The 20369-nt window shown below is 38.9% G+C and overlaps 1 protein-coding gene across 4 annotated transcripts in view; it reads right to left on the reverse strand.

The window, feature by feature from the left end:
• LOC109566912 (ATP-binding cassette sub-family C member 4-like) overlaps nt 1–20369 on the reverse strand; it is a 727713-nt gene that overhangs the window by 597394 nt on the left and 109950 nt on the right. For 3 of the 4 annotated variants that reach the window (XM_070799902.1, XM_070799904.1, XM_070799905.1), the window contains exon 26: nt 16065–16232. In XM_070799902.1, coding sequence (XP_070656003.1) covers nt 16065–16232 — 168 coding nt within the window. Of the gene's footprint in view, nt 1–573; nt 664–16064; nt 16233–20369 lie in introns of all 4 variants that reach the window. The other variant, XM_070799903.1, reaches the window with a different exon arrangement.

Genomic DNA, 20369 nt, shown 5'->3' on the forward strand with positions numbered 1-20369 from the left:
GCAAGGAGATCCAACCAGCCCATCCTAAAGGAGATCAGTCCTGAATATTCATTGGAAGGACTGATGTTGAAGCTGAAACTACAATACTTTGGCCACCTGATGCAAAGAGCTGACTCATTTGAAAAGACGCTGATGCTGGGTAAGATTGAGGGCAGGAGGAGAAGGGGATGACAGAGGATGAGATGGCTGGATGGCATCACCAACTCAATGAACATGAGTTTGGGTAAACCCCGGGAGGTGGTGATAGACAGGGAGGCCTGGTGTGCTGTGGTTCATGAGGTCACAAAGAATCAGACACAACTGAGTAACTGAACTGAACTGAAGGACAAGGTAATGTATCAAGCTGCCCATGGTTCTAGGTAAAAAGCAAAAATGCAAACATGAGGTATTATATTGTTGATTTCCATCATCATCATCAATACACACATTGTAAGTGCAATCATGTCATCAGTATTTTCCCAGGAGGTAAACAAAGTCAGTTAAATTGATGAGTTCCATTTAATTACTCACAATGTTAAAAATGTACGCACACATACATTGATGCCAACACATTAATTACATTTAATAAATTACCTCTTCTAAGACATTCCACAGTTCCACATCTGTATGATCATTAAAGGGATCCAGATTTTTCCTCATTGTTCCAGTAAATAAAACAGGTTCCTAAATGGAACAAAATAGTGAATGTTATTATCTTAACCTATTTTCATTTTATTCCAGTGCTTACAGAATTAAAATATAAAATATCAATTCACTGTGATTATTAGTAATAAATTTGAAAATGGATGTTTACAAAATAGTATCTCTAAAATAATTTTCTATGTACAAAGTGTGCTGCAAAATATCCTCCAGACTATTGAATACTAACAGAAGGTAGTGTTGGATAAGTTTTTCATCTTAAGAAAAAACAAGAGAAGAGAAAGGAAGATTTTCTTTCTTAAAAAATACCTTCCTAGTAATAAATATCTGCTTAAACACACATACACACAAGGAGGATATAGTTATTTGAGAAACTTTACATCAAGATCTACATAAATTAACTGTCAATCCTGCTGTGATGTTGGGAAACATCAATAGCATGAGTAGTTGAGGTTTGTACCTCAAAGCAAAATTGTTAATATTTTCACTGAAGAATGAACTAGGATATTTTCTCCATTGGTAAAACAGTCTTCTGGGATGGGGACTCTCTCCACAGGTGTGAATGGAATGTCTGTACATGTGCAAAGAAAACGTCAGCTCCTGAGGCCTGTGGCTCCTCTGTCCACAGAGAGATCACCTCTGATCCTATACCAGCTGGTCCCACATTCTCTCACCTGTGTGTCAGGATGACCTGCCTCATAGAACCTCATTACTAATGCAAGGCCAGGAGGACCTGAAACCCACTGTGACATGTGCCATAGTAAAATTATTTAAATAGATTTTCCTATTCATCTACTTCAGGAGGAGCCACAGGTAAACTACTCTGGTAATATATGCCTCCTCTGGTGGTAAAGAGTCTGCCTGCAATGTGGGAGACTCAGGTTCAATCCCTGGGTTGGTTAGATCCCCTGGGGAAGGAAATGACAACCCACTCCAGTATTCTTGCCTGGAAAATCCTGTGGATGGAGGAGCCTGGTGGGCTACAGTCCATGGGGTCACAAAGAGTCGGACACAACTGAGAAACTTCATTTTCTTTCTTTTCTTTCTGTGTTTAAGAGAGAATCTTGTATATAAGCTCATGTAGGCCATTTAAGTTCCTTCTGAAAGGCTCTAGTAAGCCAGGACACAGAATATGAGCAGCAGAGGAAAGCCCAACTGGCTCCTATCAACGAAGGGGGCAGAACAAGGGGAGGCACACGTGTGGGAACCAGAGGAGACCTGACGCTTCCACAAGTGCCTGGAACTGCTCAGAATCACCATGTTCAAATCCTGCCTGGCCTTAGAGCTGTTCTGTTCCTCCTCATTTCACAAAAGCCTGAGAAGGAAAAAAAAAAAAAATATATATATATATATATACACATATATATTTCTTCACTTCAGCCATGAAGAAGAATGACACTCAGAGAGCCTCCCACATCATCTTTCCCTGTTGTCTCAGTTTTAAGTCTGGTAAGAGAGAAATTGATGAAGCAAACACATGGTATGCCATCAATAAAAAGACATACCCCCTAAGTAGAATCCAAAATTAAAAAGACATTATAAAGGGAGCTTCATTTGCACATTGTTGAGCAAGAAGCCAATATGCCTCCAAAGCAGTGAAAATCACTGGTCATAGGATGTTTCAAAATGATTACTGAATTGAACTGAAAAATCACAAGAACCACATTTAAGGTGTCCTTTAAAACTCTGGAATTTAGGACCAAAGACTAAACAATCGTCTAAGCAATGGTAAGAGTTCCTTGTCAGAGAATAATCATCATTCTACTTCAGAATTTTAGAAAAACTTTTCATTCTCTGTAAGATTCCAGCATGCAGGCAATTTCTCTTCCTTTAGCTGTTTCCATGAAATCTACACGAACAAGGTCACCAAGAGAGACCACAATATTCCTCCCTCTCCCCTGACTCTCCTCTACTTTCTCTCCAAGGCTGTAAATTATGGCAGGATTTTACTCTGTGGCCCAAAACAAGAGACTCTTCAAGCATCTGTATTTGAGGAGATAAAGGGCCCGAAAGAGCCCAGCTTAAATAACCAGCTTTGAGTCCAACTGGGAAAAGTGAGATGGAGTCTCTTTGCTTATAATGATGACAGGAACATTTCTTTGCTCATCCTGCCATATGTGACCTGAATATTTTTTCTTTCAGGTTCCTCTCATAAAGCAAATTCACATCCTGTTTTGATGTCTAAGGTATGAAGCATCCACCTGGTTTTCTAAGTATAGTCTATAAAAGTGTTACCTAAGCTAGTCTACGAAATAAATCAGTTTATTTTTAAAAGACTTTTCTTCCTTCCTTAAACAATAAAAAGCCTCACAGTGTTAGCACATTTGTGAAAGGCAGTTTTGGTGATTCAGGAGAATAGGCACAGTGTCTCCATTTAAACTTCAATCACTGATTTCATAATTAGAGCCTCGTTCTACTGTCACCTCCCTCACCTTCTTCTCTTGAGAACACCCCTTGAAGCGGATGAAGTTCTCCAAAGCCTGGGGGACTGAAGCAGGATTGTTTGCAGAAAGAGGAGTCTGTCACTTCTGAGCCCCTGACCAGCAGCTGAAGCTGCTTCAAACTGAGCTTTCATCAGAGCCCTCAGACACTATGTAGGCCTTAAGGAGGTTCTGCTAATTATCACCAAACAACTGCTGAATGTCATACAAAAAAAAAAAAAAAAGCATTTCCCACTGTGCTAAGAGTCGTACACAACTGAGCGACTTCATTTTCACTTTTCACTTTCATGCATTGGAGAAGGAAATGGCAACCCACTCCAGTGTTTTTGACTGGAGAATCCTGGGACAGGGAAGCCTGGTGGGCTGCCGTCTATGGGGTCGCACAGAGATGGACACGACTGAAGCAACTTAGCAGCAGCAGCAGCAGCAGTGTCCCTGTTTCAAAAGAATGAGCAATCACCTGAAGTTGTTTTAAACATTGGTTTATTTTTCTTCTTCTTATTTTTTAATACTAAACCCTCTGAATGAACTGATCGTCATCCATATTCAGATGAAAACATTCTTTTCCAAGAAAGGAAAAAGAATTTAAGTCCTATTAAAGTCCTTTGCGGGCTTCAGGATGCAGTTCCACGGGATTTAATGGAGACTTCAGTGTCAGGAACAAAGGGCCAGATGCATTAGGCTAGATTCCAGCTGTATTTCTTAACAACAGTAAAGAAATATACAGTACATCCACCTCTTCTCTCAGTTTTTTTCTCAATAAGGAAAAAGGGAAAGAAAACCAAGTAATCAGGGAGAAGTAAGAGAGCCAGTGCTGGTTCATCTTCTTCAACATACTGAAGAAAACTCAGGGACTAGAAATACCAAAAAAGCAGAGTGTGCTGTTTGAAAAATACTCTGCTTTTGCTTTGATTAAAAAAAAAAAAAACTATTAAATATATTGATTTATTTTTTTATTTCTTCTGTGATTTGTTGGTTATTCAGCAGCGTATTGTTCAGCCTCCATATGTTGGATTTTTTTAATAGTTTTTCTCTTGTAAGATCTAATCGTACTGCATTGTGGTCAGAAAAGATGTTTGGAATGATTTCAATTTTTTTGACTTTACCAAGGCTAGATTTATGGCCCAGGATGTGATCTATCCTGGAGAAGCTTCTGTGTGCGCTTGAGAAAAAACTGAAATTCATTGTTTTGGGGTGAAATGTCCTATAGATATCAATTAGGTCTAAGTGGTCTACTGTATCATTTAAAGTTTGTGTTTCCTTGTTAATTTTCTGTTTAGTTCATCTATCCAAAGTGGGGTATTAAAGACTCCCACTATTGCATATTTAAAAGCAGAGACATTACTTTGCCAACAAAGGTCCGTCTAGTCAAGGCTATAGTTTTTCCTGTGGTCATGTATGGATGTGAGAGTTGGACTGTGAAGAAGGCTGAGCACTGAAGAATTGATGCTTTTGAACTGTGGTGTTGGAGAAGACTCTTGAGAGTCCCTTGGACTGCAAGGAGATCCAACCAGTCCATTCTGAAGGAGATTAGCCCTGGGATTTCTTTGGAAGGAATGATGTTAAAGCTGAAACTGCAGTACTTTGGCCACCTCATGCGGAGTTGACTCATTGGAAAAGACTCTGATGCTGGGAGGGACTGGGGGCAGGAGGAGAAGGGGATGACAGAGGATGAGATGGCTGGATGGCATCACTAACTTGATGTGAATCTGAGTGAACTCTGGGAGTTGGTGATGGCCAGGGAGGCCTGGCGTGCTGTGATTCATGGGGTCGCAAAGAGTCGGACGTGACTGAGCAACTGAACTGAACTGATTGTTGTGTTATTGTTAATTTCCCCTTTCATATTTGTTAGCATTTGTCTTACATATTGTGGTGCTCCTATGATGGGTGCATATATATTTATAATTGTTATGTCTTCTTCTTGCATTGATCCTTTGATCATTAGGCAGTGTCCTTCTTTGTCTCTTTTCACAGCCTTTGTCTTAAAGTCTATTTTATCTGATATGAATATTGCTACTCCTGCTTTCTTTTGGCCTCTATTTGCGTGGAATATCTTTTTCCAGCCCTTCATTTTCAGTCTGCATGTGTCCCTTGTTTCGAGGTGGGTCTCTTGTAGACAACATATATAGGGGGTCTTGTTTTTGTATCCATTCAGCCAGTCTTTGTCTTTTGGTTGGGGCATTCAACCCATTTACATTTAAGGTAATTATTGATAAGTATGATCCCGTTGCTATTTACTTTATTGTTTTGGGCTCAAGGTTATACACCATTTCTGTGTTTCCTGTCTATACAAGACCCTTTAGCATTTGTTGGAAAGCTGGTTTGGTGGTGATGAATACTCTCAGCTTTTGCTTGTCTGTAAAACTTTTGATTTCTCCTTCCTATTTGAATGAGATCCTTGCTGGGTACAGTAATCTGGACTGTAAGTTATTTTCTTGCATCACTTTAAGTATTTCCTGCCATTCCCTCCTGGACTGAAGAGTTTCTATTGAAAGATCAGCTGTTATCCTTATGGGAATCCTTATGTGTTATTTGTTGTTTTTCCGTTGCTGCTTTTAATATTTGTTCTTGTGTTTGATCTTTGTTAATTTGATTAATATGTGTCTTGGGTGTTTCACCTTGGATTTATCCTGTTTTGGACTCTCTGGGTTTCTTGGACTTGCGTGATTATTTCCTTCTCCATTTTAGGGAAGTTTTCAACTATTATTTCCTCAAGTATTTTCTTATGGTCTTTCTTTTTGTCTTCTTCTTCTGGGACTCCTATGATTCGAATGTTGGGGCATTTAACATTGGCCCAGAGGTCTCTGAGATTGTCCTTGTTTCTTTCAATTAGTTTTTCTTTTTTACTCTCTGTTTCATTTATTTCTAGCATTCTATCTTCTACCTCACTTATCCTATATTCTGCCTCTGTTATTCTACTGTTGGTTCCCTCCAAAGTGTTTTTGATCTCAATTTATTGCATTATTCATTATATATTGACTGTTTTTTATTTCTTCTAAGTCCTTGTTAAACCTTTCTTGCATCTTCTCCATCTTTGTCTCCAGGCTATTTATCTGTAGCTCCATTTTGATTTCAAGATTTTGGATCATTTTCACTATCATTATTCGGAATTATTTATCAAGTAGATTCCCTATCTCCAAAAATGAATTTGATTCATCATGATAAAGATGATGGCTCCTGATCTGTGCCAACACTTGCAGTGCAAACATAAATACTGAATGTGCATGGAATCCCTCTTCAACTGAAAACACGTTCTTTGTGCCAATAGCATAAGAGAGTCTCTCTGTGCAGAGAATCATCTGAAGAGGTTCTGAAATCCATTTTCCTGATTCTTTCAATAAGCAGCTAATCCCTGAATATAATCTCCACTAGGTATTCTTTCTGAGGAACATACTTAACTAAATACTTCAGGCTATGAGCACAAAGGATCCATACACTTCAGCAACCTGTTCTGTTTCAGGAAATTATTTAGGAAGTGGCTTCATTTTTGCTTATTCCTGAAACTGTGAACACAAACTGAGGAGTCCCTTCTTGAGGATACAGTGTTTGTCTCTGAAAGTTTCCCCAGGACTCCAGGACTGATGGTCTATGTCACCACTCCCCTGCTTCTGGTTCCTATGCAGGTCCTTGATGCTGTCATACCTCCCCCACTTCTGACCTGCTCATGGTGTAGTCAGCAGTGATGGTGGTGAGCCTGGGGGAGAGAGAGAAAGAGACCAACCTGGAAGCTCACCGCTGCTCCCAGGATCACAGGGAGCTGGAAGCCAGAGAGGATGATACGGGCCTGGCTCACCCAAGTGGGGCAACTCACAGAAACAGCACTGGGTTTGCCCTCTGAAGAGTCTGCTCTCAGCTTCCCAAAATCAGGGTGTTGTGACTGCTTCCTACTCATTTCAGGAGAAAAGGGATTTAAGCTCTTTGTACTTAGACAAGTGGCTTCAATCAACCAAACCAACAGACTTTCTCCACCTCCACAGCCAGCTAGACAATGTAAAGAGAAGCAGCTCTTGGCTGAGGAAGAGTGAGATTTTGAGTATCTTTTCCTGACACTTCATTGACTGAAAATATTGCTGGCATTTATGTCAAATAGTGTTCTGCCTATGTTTTCCTCTAGGATTTTGTAATACCTGGTCTTACATTTATTCATTTAATTCATTTTAAGTTTATTTTTGTATATGGTGTTAGAGAATGTTCTAATTTCATTCTTATACATGTTGTGTCTAGATTTCCCAGTATCACTTATTAGAGAGACTCTTTTCCCCATTGTATTATATAGTCTTGGCTTCTTTGTTTTAGATGAATTGACCATAAATGTGTGGGTTTATTTCTGAACTTTCTATCCTGTTTCACTAATCTATACATCTGATTTTTATGCCATTATCATACTGTTTTCATTAAAGTAGCTTTTATAGTATGGTCTGAAGTCACAGCTTGTGATTCCTTCAGGTCCATTCTTCTTTCTAAAGGCTGCTTCTAGTATTCAAGTTTTCTGTTTTCATACAAATTTTAATCTTTTTATTCTTATTCTAAGAAAAATGCTATTGCTAATTTGATAGGAATTGCACTCAATTTGTAGGTTGCCCTGGGTAGTATGGTCATTTTAACAATACTGATTCCTCCAATCTAAGAACATGGTATATCTTTCCATCTGTTCACGTTGTCTTACGTTTCTTTAATCAGTGTCTTATAATTTTCTTTTGCCTCCTTAGGTAGATTTATTCTTAGATTTCTTTTCTTTTTTTTTTGATGCAATGATAAATGGATATTTCCCTTAATTTCTTTTTCTAATTTCTTGTTGTTAACGTATAGAAATGCAAGAGATTTCTGTATGCTGTTGTTGCTGCTAAGTCACTTCAGTCATGTCTGACTCTGTGCAATCCCATAGATGGGAGCCCACCAGGCTCCCCCATCCCTGGGATTCTCCAGGCAAGAATACTGGAGTGGGTTGCCATTTCCTTCTCTAATGAATGAAAGTGAAAAGTGAAAGTGAAGTTGCTCAGTCATGTCCGACTCTTAGCAACCCCATGGATTGCAGCCTACCAGACTTCTCTGCCCATGGGATTTTCCAGTCAAGAGTACTAGAGTGGGTTGCCATTGCCTTCTCTGAGATTTCTGTATATATAACAGCTTATATAGCTTAATACCAAAAAAAACCCACAAAAAACCCAATCAAAAAACAGGCAGAAAACCTAAGTAGACATTTCTCTAAAGAGGAAACACAGATGGCCAAGAGGCACAAGAAAAGATGCTCAATATCACTAATTATTAGAGAAATGCAAATCCAAAATACAATGAGGTATTGCCTCACATCATTCAGAATGTGTGTTAGTTAATTGCTTAGTCCTGTCCGACTCTTTGCAACCCCATAGACTGTAGCCCACCAGGCCCCTCCGTCCATGGGATTCTCCAGGCAAGAACACTGGAGTGGGTATCATTAAAAAGCCTACAAAAAATAAATAATGAAGAAGATACAGAAAAAAGGGGACCCTCATACATTTTTGGTAAAGTGGGAATGTAAATTGGTGCAACTATTATGGAAAACAGTGTGGAGCTTTCTTAAAAGAACAAGAAAGAGTCACCATATGATCCAGTAATCCCACTCCTGGCCATGTATCCAGAAAAGACAAAAGTTCTAATTCAAAAAGATACATGCAACCCAATGTTCACAGCAGCACTACTTTACTTACAAGACATGGAAGCAACCTAAATGTCCATTGACAGATGAATTGATAAAAAGATGTGATTCCTATTTATATACACATACTATATATATATATATATATATATATATATATATATATATATATATATATAACTATATTTATCCACACTATATATACCCACTCCCCCCACACACACACAGAGTCACACATGGAATATTACTCAGCCATAAAGAAGAATGAAAGAATGCAATTTGCAGTAACATGGATGGACCTAGAGATTATCATACCAGGTAGGTCAGAGAAAGACAAATATAGTATGATATCACTTATATGTAGAAACTAAAAAGGATGAGAGAAATGAACTTATTTATAGAATAGAAATAAGTTCACCAACATAGAAAACAAACTGCTGCTGCTACTGCTGCTGCTACTAAGTCACGTCAGTTGTGTCCGACTCTGTGTGACCCCATAGACGGTACCCAACAGGCTCCTCTGTCCCTGGGATTCTCCAGGCAAGAATACTAGAGTGGGTTGCCATTTCCTTCTCCAGTGCATGAAAGTGAAGTCGTTCAGTCATGTCCTACTCTTAGCGACCCCATGGACTGCAGCCTTCCATGCTCCTCATGGGATTCTCCAGGCAAGAGCACTGGAATGGGTTGCCACTGCCTTCTCCAGAAAACAAACTAAAGGTTACCAAATGGGAAAGTAGGTGGAAGGGATAAATTAGGAATCTGTGATTAACAGATACACACTACTGTATATAAAATGAATGAACAAGAACCTATTGTATAGCACAGGGAACTCTGCTCAGTATTTTCTAATAACCTATTATGGAAAAGAATATGAAAAAGAATGTACCTACTCACATACATATATACAAATTCATATACACACACTGCTGCTGCTGCTGCTAAGTCGCTTCAGTCGTGTCCGACTCTGTGCGACCCCATAGACAGCAGCCCACCAGGCTCCCCCATTCCTGGGATTCTCCAGGCAAGAACACTGGAATGGGGTGCCATTTCCTTCTCCAATGCACGAAAGTGAAAAGTGAAAGTGAAGTTGCTCAGTCGTGTCCAACTCTTAGCGACCTCATGGACTGCAGCCTACCAGGCTCCTCCGTCCATGGGATTTTCCAGGCAAAAGTACTGGAGTGGGGTGCCATATACACACACACATATATAATTGAATCATTTTGTTGAACACTTGAAACACTGTAAAACAACCATGCTTCAATTTTAAAAAATAAACACAGACATACACAAAACTCAAATCCTGACTCTGCTGCTTGCTGCTTACCTGGGCAGTGGGTTAAGCTCACAGCTATTGCTGTTGTTGTTTAATCACTAAGCCATATTTGAATCTTTTGCAACCCCATAGACTGTAACTGTAGACTCCTCTGCCCATGGCATTTCCCAGGCAAGAATACTGGAGTGGGTAGCCATTCCCTTCTCCAAGGAATCTCCCTGACCCAGGGGTCAAACCTGTACCTTTTGTATTGACAGGCATATTCTTTACAGCTAAGGCACCAGGGATTCCCAAAGCTCAGGTGCCTTGGTTTTTAAATCTGTCAGATAAGGATAACAAGTGAATTGTGAGGATTTAAGTAGGAGATGGTAGGGAAAAAAGGCTAAAACCTGTTATGGATTCCCAACCCTTTGGAATTATTACTAATACCTGTGTAACTTGTCAGAGTCTGCAACAAGCATTGGAGCAACAGAAATGAGGGACACAGGCCCTGTCCTCAAGGAGAGGAAGACAACAGTCAAGAATGTGGGGAAGACTGAGAAAAAGGCCAGAGGTCTTGGTGGGGGACTGGAAAGTATGAGTGGGTACAGGGTAGTCATCAGGAAAGAATCTGGTAGGAGAAGAATATGAAATCAAAAGGAAATTAAAAAGTGCTATTCTCTCCCACTGTTCCCATAGAAAAGAGTTTAGACACATTTTTCTGTTTTACCTTTTCCAAAATCTCCTATTGTGTCTGTGTGTTGGGGTAGCGGGTAAGGGGTCTGGCATTTGTTTTTCACTTTACTCTTTATATTTTTATTATTTTTAAATTTTATTTAATTTTTAAACTTTACAATATTGTATTAGTTTTGCCAAATATTGAAATGAATCTGCCACAGGTATACATGTGTTCCCCATCCTGAACCCTCCTCCCTCCTCCCTCCCCATACCATCCCTCTGGGTCGTCCCAGTGCACCAGCCCCAAGCATCCAGTATCGTGCATCGAACCTGGACTGGCGACTCGTTTCATACATGATATTATACATGTTTCAATGCCATTCTCCCAAATCTTCCCACCCTCTCCCTCTCCCACAGAGTCCAGAAGACTGTTCTATACATCAGTGTCTCTTTTGCTGTCTCATACACAGGGTTATTGTTACCATCTTTCTAAATTCCATATATATGCATTAATATACTGTATTGGTGTTTTTCTTTCTGGCTTACTTCACTCTGTACAATAGGCTCCTGTTCCATCCACCTCATTAGAACTGATTCAAATGTATTCTTTTTAATGGCTGAGTAATACTCCATTGTGTATATGTACCATAGCTTTCTTATCCATTCATCTGCTGATGGGCATCGAGGTTGCTTCCATGTCCTGGCTATTATAAACAGTGCTGCGATGAACATTGGAGTACGCGTGTCTCTTTCCCTTCTGGTTTCCTCAGTGTGTATGCCCAGCAGTGGGATTGCTGGATCATAAGGCAGTTCTATTTCCAGTTTCTTAAGGAATCTCCACACTGTTCTCCATAGTAGCTGTACTAGTTTGCATTCCCACCAACAGTGTAAGAGGGTTCCCTTTTCTCCACACCCTCTCCAGCATTTATTGCTTGTAGACTTTTGGATCACAGCCATTCTGACTGGTGTGAAATGGTACCTCATAGGGGTTTTGATTTGCATTTCTCTGATAATGAGTGATGTTGAGCATCTTTTCATGTGTTTGTTAGCCATCTGTATGTCTTCTTTGGAGAAATGTCTATTTAGTTCTTTGGCCCATTTTTTGATTGGGTCATTTATTTTTCTGGAGTTGAGCTGTAGGAGTTGCTTGTATACTTTTGAGATTAGTTGTTTGTCAGTTGCTTCATTTGCTATTATTTTCTCCCATTCTGAAGGCTGCCTTTTCACCTTGCTAATAGTTTCCTTTGTTGTGCAGAAGCTTTTAAGTTTAATTAGGTCCCATTTGTTTATTTTTGCTTTTATTTCCAATATTCTGGGAGGTGGGTCATAGAGGATCCTGCTGTGGTGTATGTTGGAGAGTGTTTTGCCTATGTTCTCCTCTAGGAGTTTTATAGTTTCTGGTTCTTACATTTAGATCTCTAATCCATTTTGAGTTTATTTTTGTGTATGATGTTAGAAAGTGTTCTAGTTTCATTCTTTTACAAGTGGTTGACCAGATTTCCCAGCACCACTTGTTAAAGAGATTGTCTTTAATCCATTGTATATTCTTGCCTCCTTTGTCAAAGATAAGGTGTCCATATGTGCGTGGATTTATCTCTGGGCTTTCTATTTTGTTCCATTGATCAATATTTCTGTCTTTGTGCCAGTACCATACTGTCTTGATGACTGTGGCTTTGTAGTAGGGCCTGAAGTCAGGTAGGTTGATTCCTCTAGTTCCATTCTTCTTTCTCAAGATAGCTTTGGCTATTTGAGGCTTTTTGTATTTCCATACAAATTGTGAAATTATTTGTTCTAGCTCTGTGAAGAATACCGTTGGTAGCTTGATAGGGATTGCACTGAATCTATAAATTGCTTTGGGTAGTATTCACTTTATTCTTTAAATTTATATAAATAATTTGGTTTATAACCAATAAAGAAAATCACCAAAAAACATAAATAGAAATTAAAAATCAAAGCCGTTGCAGAATGTGTTACTCTCTTTATTTAAGTAGAAATAATCCCTGAATGGCCAGTGCCCCAATCCTTAATAAAAATTATAATTTCAACTGACTGAACGTTCTCAAGAACCAGACATGGGCCACAAACATTTTCTCACCCAGCTACATCTTCACAACACAGCTTAGCAACAGTACTTCCTAGATCTAGTTTAAGGATGAGGAGTATGAAGTTTGGAAGCTGGGTGATGTCATCAAGTTTCCACAGTCATATGAGGCAGAACAGAAATAAAAATGTCAGTCATGTTGACATTTGATTTAAACTCTTAAACATTCTATCTTTGGCTGCCCTCTGTGTAATTTCCTGAGACCTTTACACATTACAGGGTCTCTCCAGATTCTCTCTCTTTAACCAACCAACATTGTGACTTGGAGACAAAGGCAAATAAATTGGAATAATAAAAGTTGCAAAATTATAATGTTTGGTGATCATTATCTATATGGATACAAAGCTTAGCACTGTTTTGTAAGCATGTTCCCTAGAGTGTGTACACAGATCATGATCAAAAGTATAGTATAAATTGATGGAACAGAACCAAAACCTGGTGATCTCGAGGGATGTTTAGTCTTTGCTCAGATGTGCTTCCAAACATTACCAGTAAAGCCAAGAATCATGCAATGTTTTTCTTTATTTATAAAGTTCTCTTATGTACAGGCTTCCCTGGTGGCTCAAATGGTAAAGCATCTGCATGCAACACAGGAGATCTGGGTTCAATCCCTGGGTCAGGAAGTTTCCCTGGAAAAGGAAAGGGCAACCCATTCCAGTACTCTTGCCTGGAAAATCCCATGGATGGAGGAGTCTGGTAGGCTACAGTCCATGGGTTCACAAAGAGTTGGACATGACTGAGGGACTTCCCTTCCCTTATGTACATAAGCATACACCTTTTTTTATTAAGAGATATTAAAAATAACGCAGGGCACTTTTCTGGATCCTTTCATCCAAGGACATAAAAGGACTTTGCAGACACACCTACTATTTCTGCTAACTAGTTTCATTTGATTCATGTCAGTGATTGGTACAATCCAAACTTAAAACCTGGAATCTAAACTCCTTTGTTTTCTACTGCAATCACTAAGTCACAAATCTAATAACCAGAGGAAATCTTTAAATACAGGGGTTACAGGTGCTGAAAATTTCTTCCCATTTTTTCTGAAAGGAATATCTTTTAAAAATTGTTTTTAAACTGTGGTAAAATAGGGTGACTCAGTGGTAAAGAATCAGCCTGCCAATGTAGGAGACATGGGTTCGATCCCTGGGTCAAGAAGCCCTGTTAATTAGCCTCCAATTAAAATAAATATATTTAAATAAATAAATAAATAAAAACCTAAAAAATGAAAGCTGTGGTACATATATATACAATGGAGTATTACTCAGCCATTAAAATGAATACATTTAAATCAGTTCTAATGAGGTGGATGAAACTGGAGCCTATTATACAGAGTGAAGTAAGCCAGAAAGAAAAACACCAATACAGTATACTAATGCATATATATGGAATCAGAAAGTGGTAACAATAACCCTGTATGTGAGACAGCAAAAAAGACACAGATATATAGAACAGTCTTCTGGACTCTGTGGGAGAGGGAGAGGGTGGGATGATTTGGGGAAATGGCATGGAAACATGTATAATATCATATAAGAAACGAATCACCAGTCCAGGTTTGATACAGGATGCTTGGTGCTGGTGCACTGGGATGACCCAGAGGGATGGTACAGGGAGGGAGATGGGATGGGGGTTCAGGATGGGGAACACGTGTATGCCCGTGGCAGATTCATGTTGATGTGTGGCAGAACCAATACAATGTTGTAAAGTAATTAGGTTCCAATTAAAATAAATAAATTTAATTTAAAAAAAAAAGAAGCAGCAACAGCAACCCTGGAGAAGAAAATGGAAACCCACTCCAGAACTCTTGATTGGAAAGTCCCATGCACAGAGGAGCCTGGCAGGCTATAGTCCATGTGGTGCAAAGATGGACATGACTTGGTGACTCAACAACAAGAACACATAAAATTTACCATCTTAATGACTTTTAAATGTACACTTAAGTGGTATTAAATACATTCCCATTATTGTACAGCTATTACCACCATCCAGCCACAGACTCCTTTCATCTTGCATGAGTGAAACTCTGTAGACATTAAACAACAATTCCCCTCTCTCCTCTCCCTGCAACTCCTGGCAATCACCATTCTACTTCCTGTCTCCATGAACTGACTACTTCAGGTACTTCATATTAATAGAATTATATACTAATTATCATTTTTGACTGGCTTATTTTACATTAGCATACTTTCCTCAAGGTTCATCTGTGTTGTAGCATGTGTCAGAATTGGCTTCCTTTCTAAGGCTGAATAATATTTCATTGTATAGAAATGTACCATGTTTTGTTTACCCAGTCATCAGTCAATGGACCCTTAGGTGCCTCCACATTTTTGCTATTGGGAATAATGCTGCTATGAACACACATATACAGATATCTCCTCAAGACCCTGATTTCAATATTTGGGGTTTATACCCTAAAACAGAATTGCTGGGTCATATGATATTTCTATTTTTAACTTTCACGAGTTTCTACTGTCTATATTAATATAATTCAGCCTCTAAAACACTCCCTAAAAGTCATAGTTCTTTAACAAGCAGAACAACAACAAAAGAACCAAAAAAAAAAAAAAAATCCCATACAAAACAAAGAAGCAGAACAAAAGAAAATAGACTCAGAGCCTAGGAAGAGATGCTCAATTCAAAGCTTCACCATCACAGCAACCATATATTGGATCTACATGAAGCACTGCACACGCACTGGCCCATTTAGCCCTCATGACAGCTTAAGGAGTTGGACTGTTAGTTGCCTTGCGATGGAGAAAAAACTGAGGTACACAAAGATGGAATTCAAAGTCTCCTGTTCTTCCTCATTTTTCTGTACTGCTTCCCTGGTTAAAATAATTTACTAATAGCTGAATTCTAAAAGACTCCCCAAAGCATCTATACATCCTATAATTCTCAAAGCCCCACAGTTTCACAGAAAGCCTTCCAAGGAGATAATCACCCTTGAAAAGATGGCTTTATTTCCTACAACAAAATTCCATTTTTAAGACACAAAATTCAGGTTTTCCTATAGGAACCACTCCAGGGCTACACAAATCAGTTATCATTTTGTTTCAGAATTATGTGGTTATCAATATTCAGAACCATGGCACCTGAAAAAGTCTGAGTCCAGAAATCTGTCCAGGTCAGTTTGCACACAAAACAAACAAATGAACAAATAAACAAAGTCTAGTATCTGATAACGTGTCTGCTAAAAATATTCTGTATTGGGGGTGGGGGAGGATCAACTCTTTCAAGCAATTTGAAAAAAGAAAGTAAAAGCAATTAAATTTAGATGCCTTATTAAAAGAACATATGAAAATACTCTGATGTGCATACCTGAGGTGCAACTGACATTTTCTTCCTTAAATCATGAAGTCCAATACTGGTTGTCTTGATCCCATCAATCCAAATGCTACCTTCAGGCTCTGACAATCTAAGAAGGGCAGCGATGAGGGAACTTTTTCCAGCTCCTGTTCTTCCCACAATGCCATCTTTTGAAGAGATCTAGAAGGGATTAAGAATTAACAATACACAACCAACCTGGGAGAAAATATAATTGCCGAAGATGAATTTTAAAAGTTCTATATAAAGAGTAGTTTGTAAATTTCTCAAACATGGCACTGTTGACATTTTGGGCCAGATAATTCATGGTTGGGAGTATGTGGGGCTACCCTGTATATTGTAGCAGGGTTAGCAGTAGCCATGGGCTCTACCCACTAGATACCAGAAGCACCCCACAAACAATGCAACCAAAAATTTCAGACATTGACAACTCTCCCCTGGCTGGGACTCCATGGTCACAAGACAACTTAAAACTAACAGAATCAATACACTAGCAATGAAAAGCCAGAAGCCTTCTAAGTAAGTGGTCCATAAAAAATCAGTTTATAAATACGTGTCTGGGTATTTTGATCTTTAGAATTATGTGGGTTATTTTACAGAGATGTCAAGTCTAGTCAGAAGTGTTATATGTAAACAAATACTCACTTTTTCATGGATCTGTTATTTAAGAGGAATTATTCTTTGGTAAAGAAATTAAATCACTTCCTTATGTTAAATATTTTAATTTATATTCTATCCTGAAAGGAAACATCTTAAAATTGTAAAGTACAGGTCTCAGGGTCTCATAAGACAGTGGCCAGTAGACAAAATGCAAATAATGAGTCAACAACAACACAAACAACATTTGCTATTTATATGGGGACTTTCATCTGAGCAGTTCAAAAGGCATTTTACTAACAAATCAATACTTACAATTGCACCTTGTAAGAATACATGTTGAGTGTCAGTCTAGTTATTAAACCAAAACAGAAAGATAGCGAGTTTGGGATTGACATGTACACACTGCTATATTTTAAATGGATAACCAGCAAGGACCTACTGTATAGCAATAGGAACATTGCTCAATGCTATCTAATAACCTAAATGGAAAAGCATTTGAAAAAGAATAGACACATGTATATGTATAACTGAAACACTCTGCTGTACACCTGAAAGTAACATGACATTGTTAATCAACTATACTATAATATAAAATGTAACATTTTTTTTTTAAAGCAGAGAAAAAATGCACTAACAATAAGATTAAAGGATCTACATAGTGCAGGTAAAATGCTGGTGGGGAATAAAACTGTACTGTAAAAATTGGCCTTTAGCTGTGTGCATTCAATATGTATGCAAAAACTGGCCCTTCTTTTTTTTTTTCTAACCAACAAGCTTTCTCAACTGCTAATTCCCTGGTAGGAGCTTCCCAAGAGATGATTTCACCTCTATTTAGGGATTTGGAATCAATGAGGGGTGTAAGACATGCTTTCAATCATTTGTCAATTAATTTAGCAAATTTTTATAACTCAGATTTAAACAGTGAAAAAATAATTTTTCTGAGCACTGTAATCATAATGCTCATGCTCAGAACTTTTCATATTTTATTATTTGAACATTTCCAAATTGTCAAATCTTAGTCCATAAAATCAGTCATGGCATTTCAAAAAATAATTTAATCATCACAGAGGTTAAATGTAAGAAAAGAGGGTTTAGATTATTTCTTTGTAGCCATTTTGTACTGTACATTAAACCATACTTTACATAATATAGATGGACCAGTTTCTGTATATAACCAGGCCTAGTATATGTGTGTGTGTGTATGTGTATATATATAGATAGATATATAGATATAGATATAAAACTCATGTGTTCTGTGTACAGAGAGGCCTCAAAGATATCATGGAGTTGGTTCCAGACTACCTCAATAATGTAAATAATGCAAAGTGAAGTAAATCATACAAAAAATTTTGCTTCTCTGTGCATATAAAAGTTATATTGCCACTATGCTATAGTCTACATTATGTCTACAAAGTACATACTTTAATTTTCAAATACTTTATTGTGACAAAAAAACACCATTATCTGAGCCTTTACTGGGTTATAGCAACATTAAAGAACACTGATTCCAGATCACCACAACAAATGCAATAACAAAAAGTTTGAAATATTGCAAGAGTCATCAAAACATGACAGAGATACAAAGTAAGCAAATGTTGTAGGAAAAATGGTGCTGATACACTTCCTCCATGCAGGGTTGCCATAAATGTCCAATTTGTAAAACAAACAAACAAACAAACAAAAAACCAAAAAAGCACTATCTGCAAAGCACAATCAAACCAAGTATGCCTGTATTTCTGGCTGTTCTCATATGTAAATAAACACAATCAGGACACAGGTGAGAACTGTCTCTAAGAATGTATGTTTCCATACTCTCAGTTATATTGAAACTGATCCACCTGTGCAAACTGGAACAGACTCTTGGTGAAAGCCCAAGATGCTCAGGGGCACCACAGGCTGCTCACAACAGGATTGTGAGCTCCAAACTCCAGTGAGGAAAGTAAAGAAAAGGCAACTCAAAGAAAACCTGGCTCTGGCTAATTCTACCATTCAGTCATCAAAAACATAACCTGAAGTCTTTCCAAGGTCATCAATGTGTTTTACCAATTGCCCATGGACAGTATCTCCAGCATGAGTAAGTTTACATTCTTAACACAAAGACACTAGAAGACAATCTTATTTTAGCTGCTTTGTGATGGCCCCTTGCTGTTTTCCCAGACCAGGCTGCTGTTGGCCTCTGATGACCACACTAACTTGTTAGACATTTGTAGCTAGATCTCTCTTCATACACCAAACCTAACATAATCAGAACCCAATGCCCCAGACAAAATAGCCACTTCCTCTGACGTCCCCACTCTAATATTACTACTTCTTTCCCAAGTGCATAGGCTCAAAATGTCCACCTAATTTCCAGTTTTCCCCATGTCCAGTGTGGTGCCAAGCCCTGAAGATTCTACTCCTGCAATGCTTCATGACTCAACCCCTCATTTTAAGGACCACATTCAGTACCTGAGTGCCAGGCTGCACTACTTTTGAAAAACAAAATAAACTCTTTCCTTTTACATTGCTGTTGTTTAGTTGTTAAGTCATGTCTGACTTCCTTGTGACCTCATTGACTGTAGCCCACCAGGTTCCTCTGTCCATGGGATTTCCCAGGCAAGAACACTGGAGTCAGTTGCCATTTCCCTCTCCATGGAATCTTCCTGACCCATGGACTGAACCTGTGTCTCCTGCATTGCAGGTGGATTCTTTACCACTGAGCCATCTGAGAAGCCCGCATAAGTTTAATTAGTCTGCCTGAAATAAGAGAGCCTATAAAGCACAAGATGAGACTCAAGTCCATATATGTTGGCCTCTTTTCCATCTGCTGATGGTTTTCTTATCACCAGGATGGCCGGACATCTTATCATGTCCCTCTATGTAGCTAGAACAGAGAAAGTGGGGAGAGGTGTAGCTGCAGTTAAAGAAACAGGCCTACCATAGAGATCCTATGGTCAGAGAGTTGAAGCATGACTTGAACACGGATGCATATAATGTGGTGGTTAGGACAAGAGGGATGACATCACTGAGAAAAGTGTACCTGAGGTCACTGAGGCTATCAACAGGAAGAACCAGCACCCACAGTTAGGCTGGGAGAGAAACCTGCTGCTAAATTGGGCACATGGTGACTAAGGAACAGGCCAAACAGACTTTGAGCCCTGCTTGGGAGCAAGACTTATTTTTGATCCCATCAGGTGGTGACAGAGGCACACATACACTGCAGCACGGGGTTGTCTCTGACTCCAGGTCCAGGCAGGGCTGAGCCTGTGGGAAATTCCTCCAGTCCCCACAGGAGGATGGTGTGGGGAATGCGGGAGCAGGACGAAAACTGCCTGTGATGAAGACAGACTCACTGAAAAGATGCAAATAAATGCAATGGAATCATACAGAGTTGAATTATGAAGTAAAGGTGCAGTTTGCAGAATACGAAAGTAAGTAAATCTATAGGGTGTTAAGCGCTGCAGAACGTTCTAGAGTCTCATGTTCAGACACAACTGGTGTTTGGGTGATTCATGAGTTTGGTTTCAAACTGTCAAAGGATATTTCTTAGAAATCATGGGTTATGTGTCATCAAAACCTGCCCATGGGAGAGAAAGGACTTTACTGGGAGGTCTTGTTCAAATGTGATGCTGAGTCAAGAGGTCTGGGTGAACCTGAGACTCTGCGTTTCTAAGAAGCTCCAGGAGATGCAGGTGATGCTGGCCCTGGCAATACAGTCTG

The sequence above is a fragment of the Bos indicus genome, chromosome 12 (assembly GCF_029378745.1).
Source record: "Bos indicus isolate NIAB-ARS_2022 breed Sahiwal x Tharparkar chromosome 12, NIAB-ARS_B.indTharparkar_mat_pri_1.0, whole genome shotgun sequence".
In the NCBI taxonomy this organism is placed as follows: Eukaryota; Metazoa; Chordata; class Mammalia; order Artiodactyla; family Bovidae; genus Bos; species Bos indicus.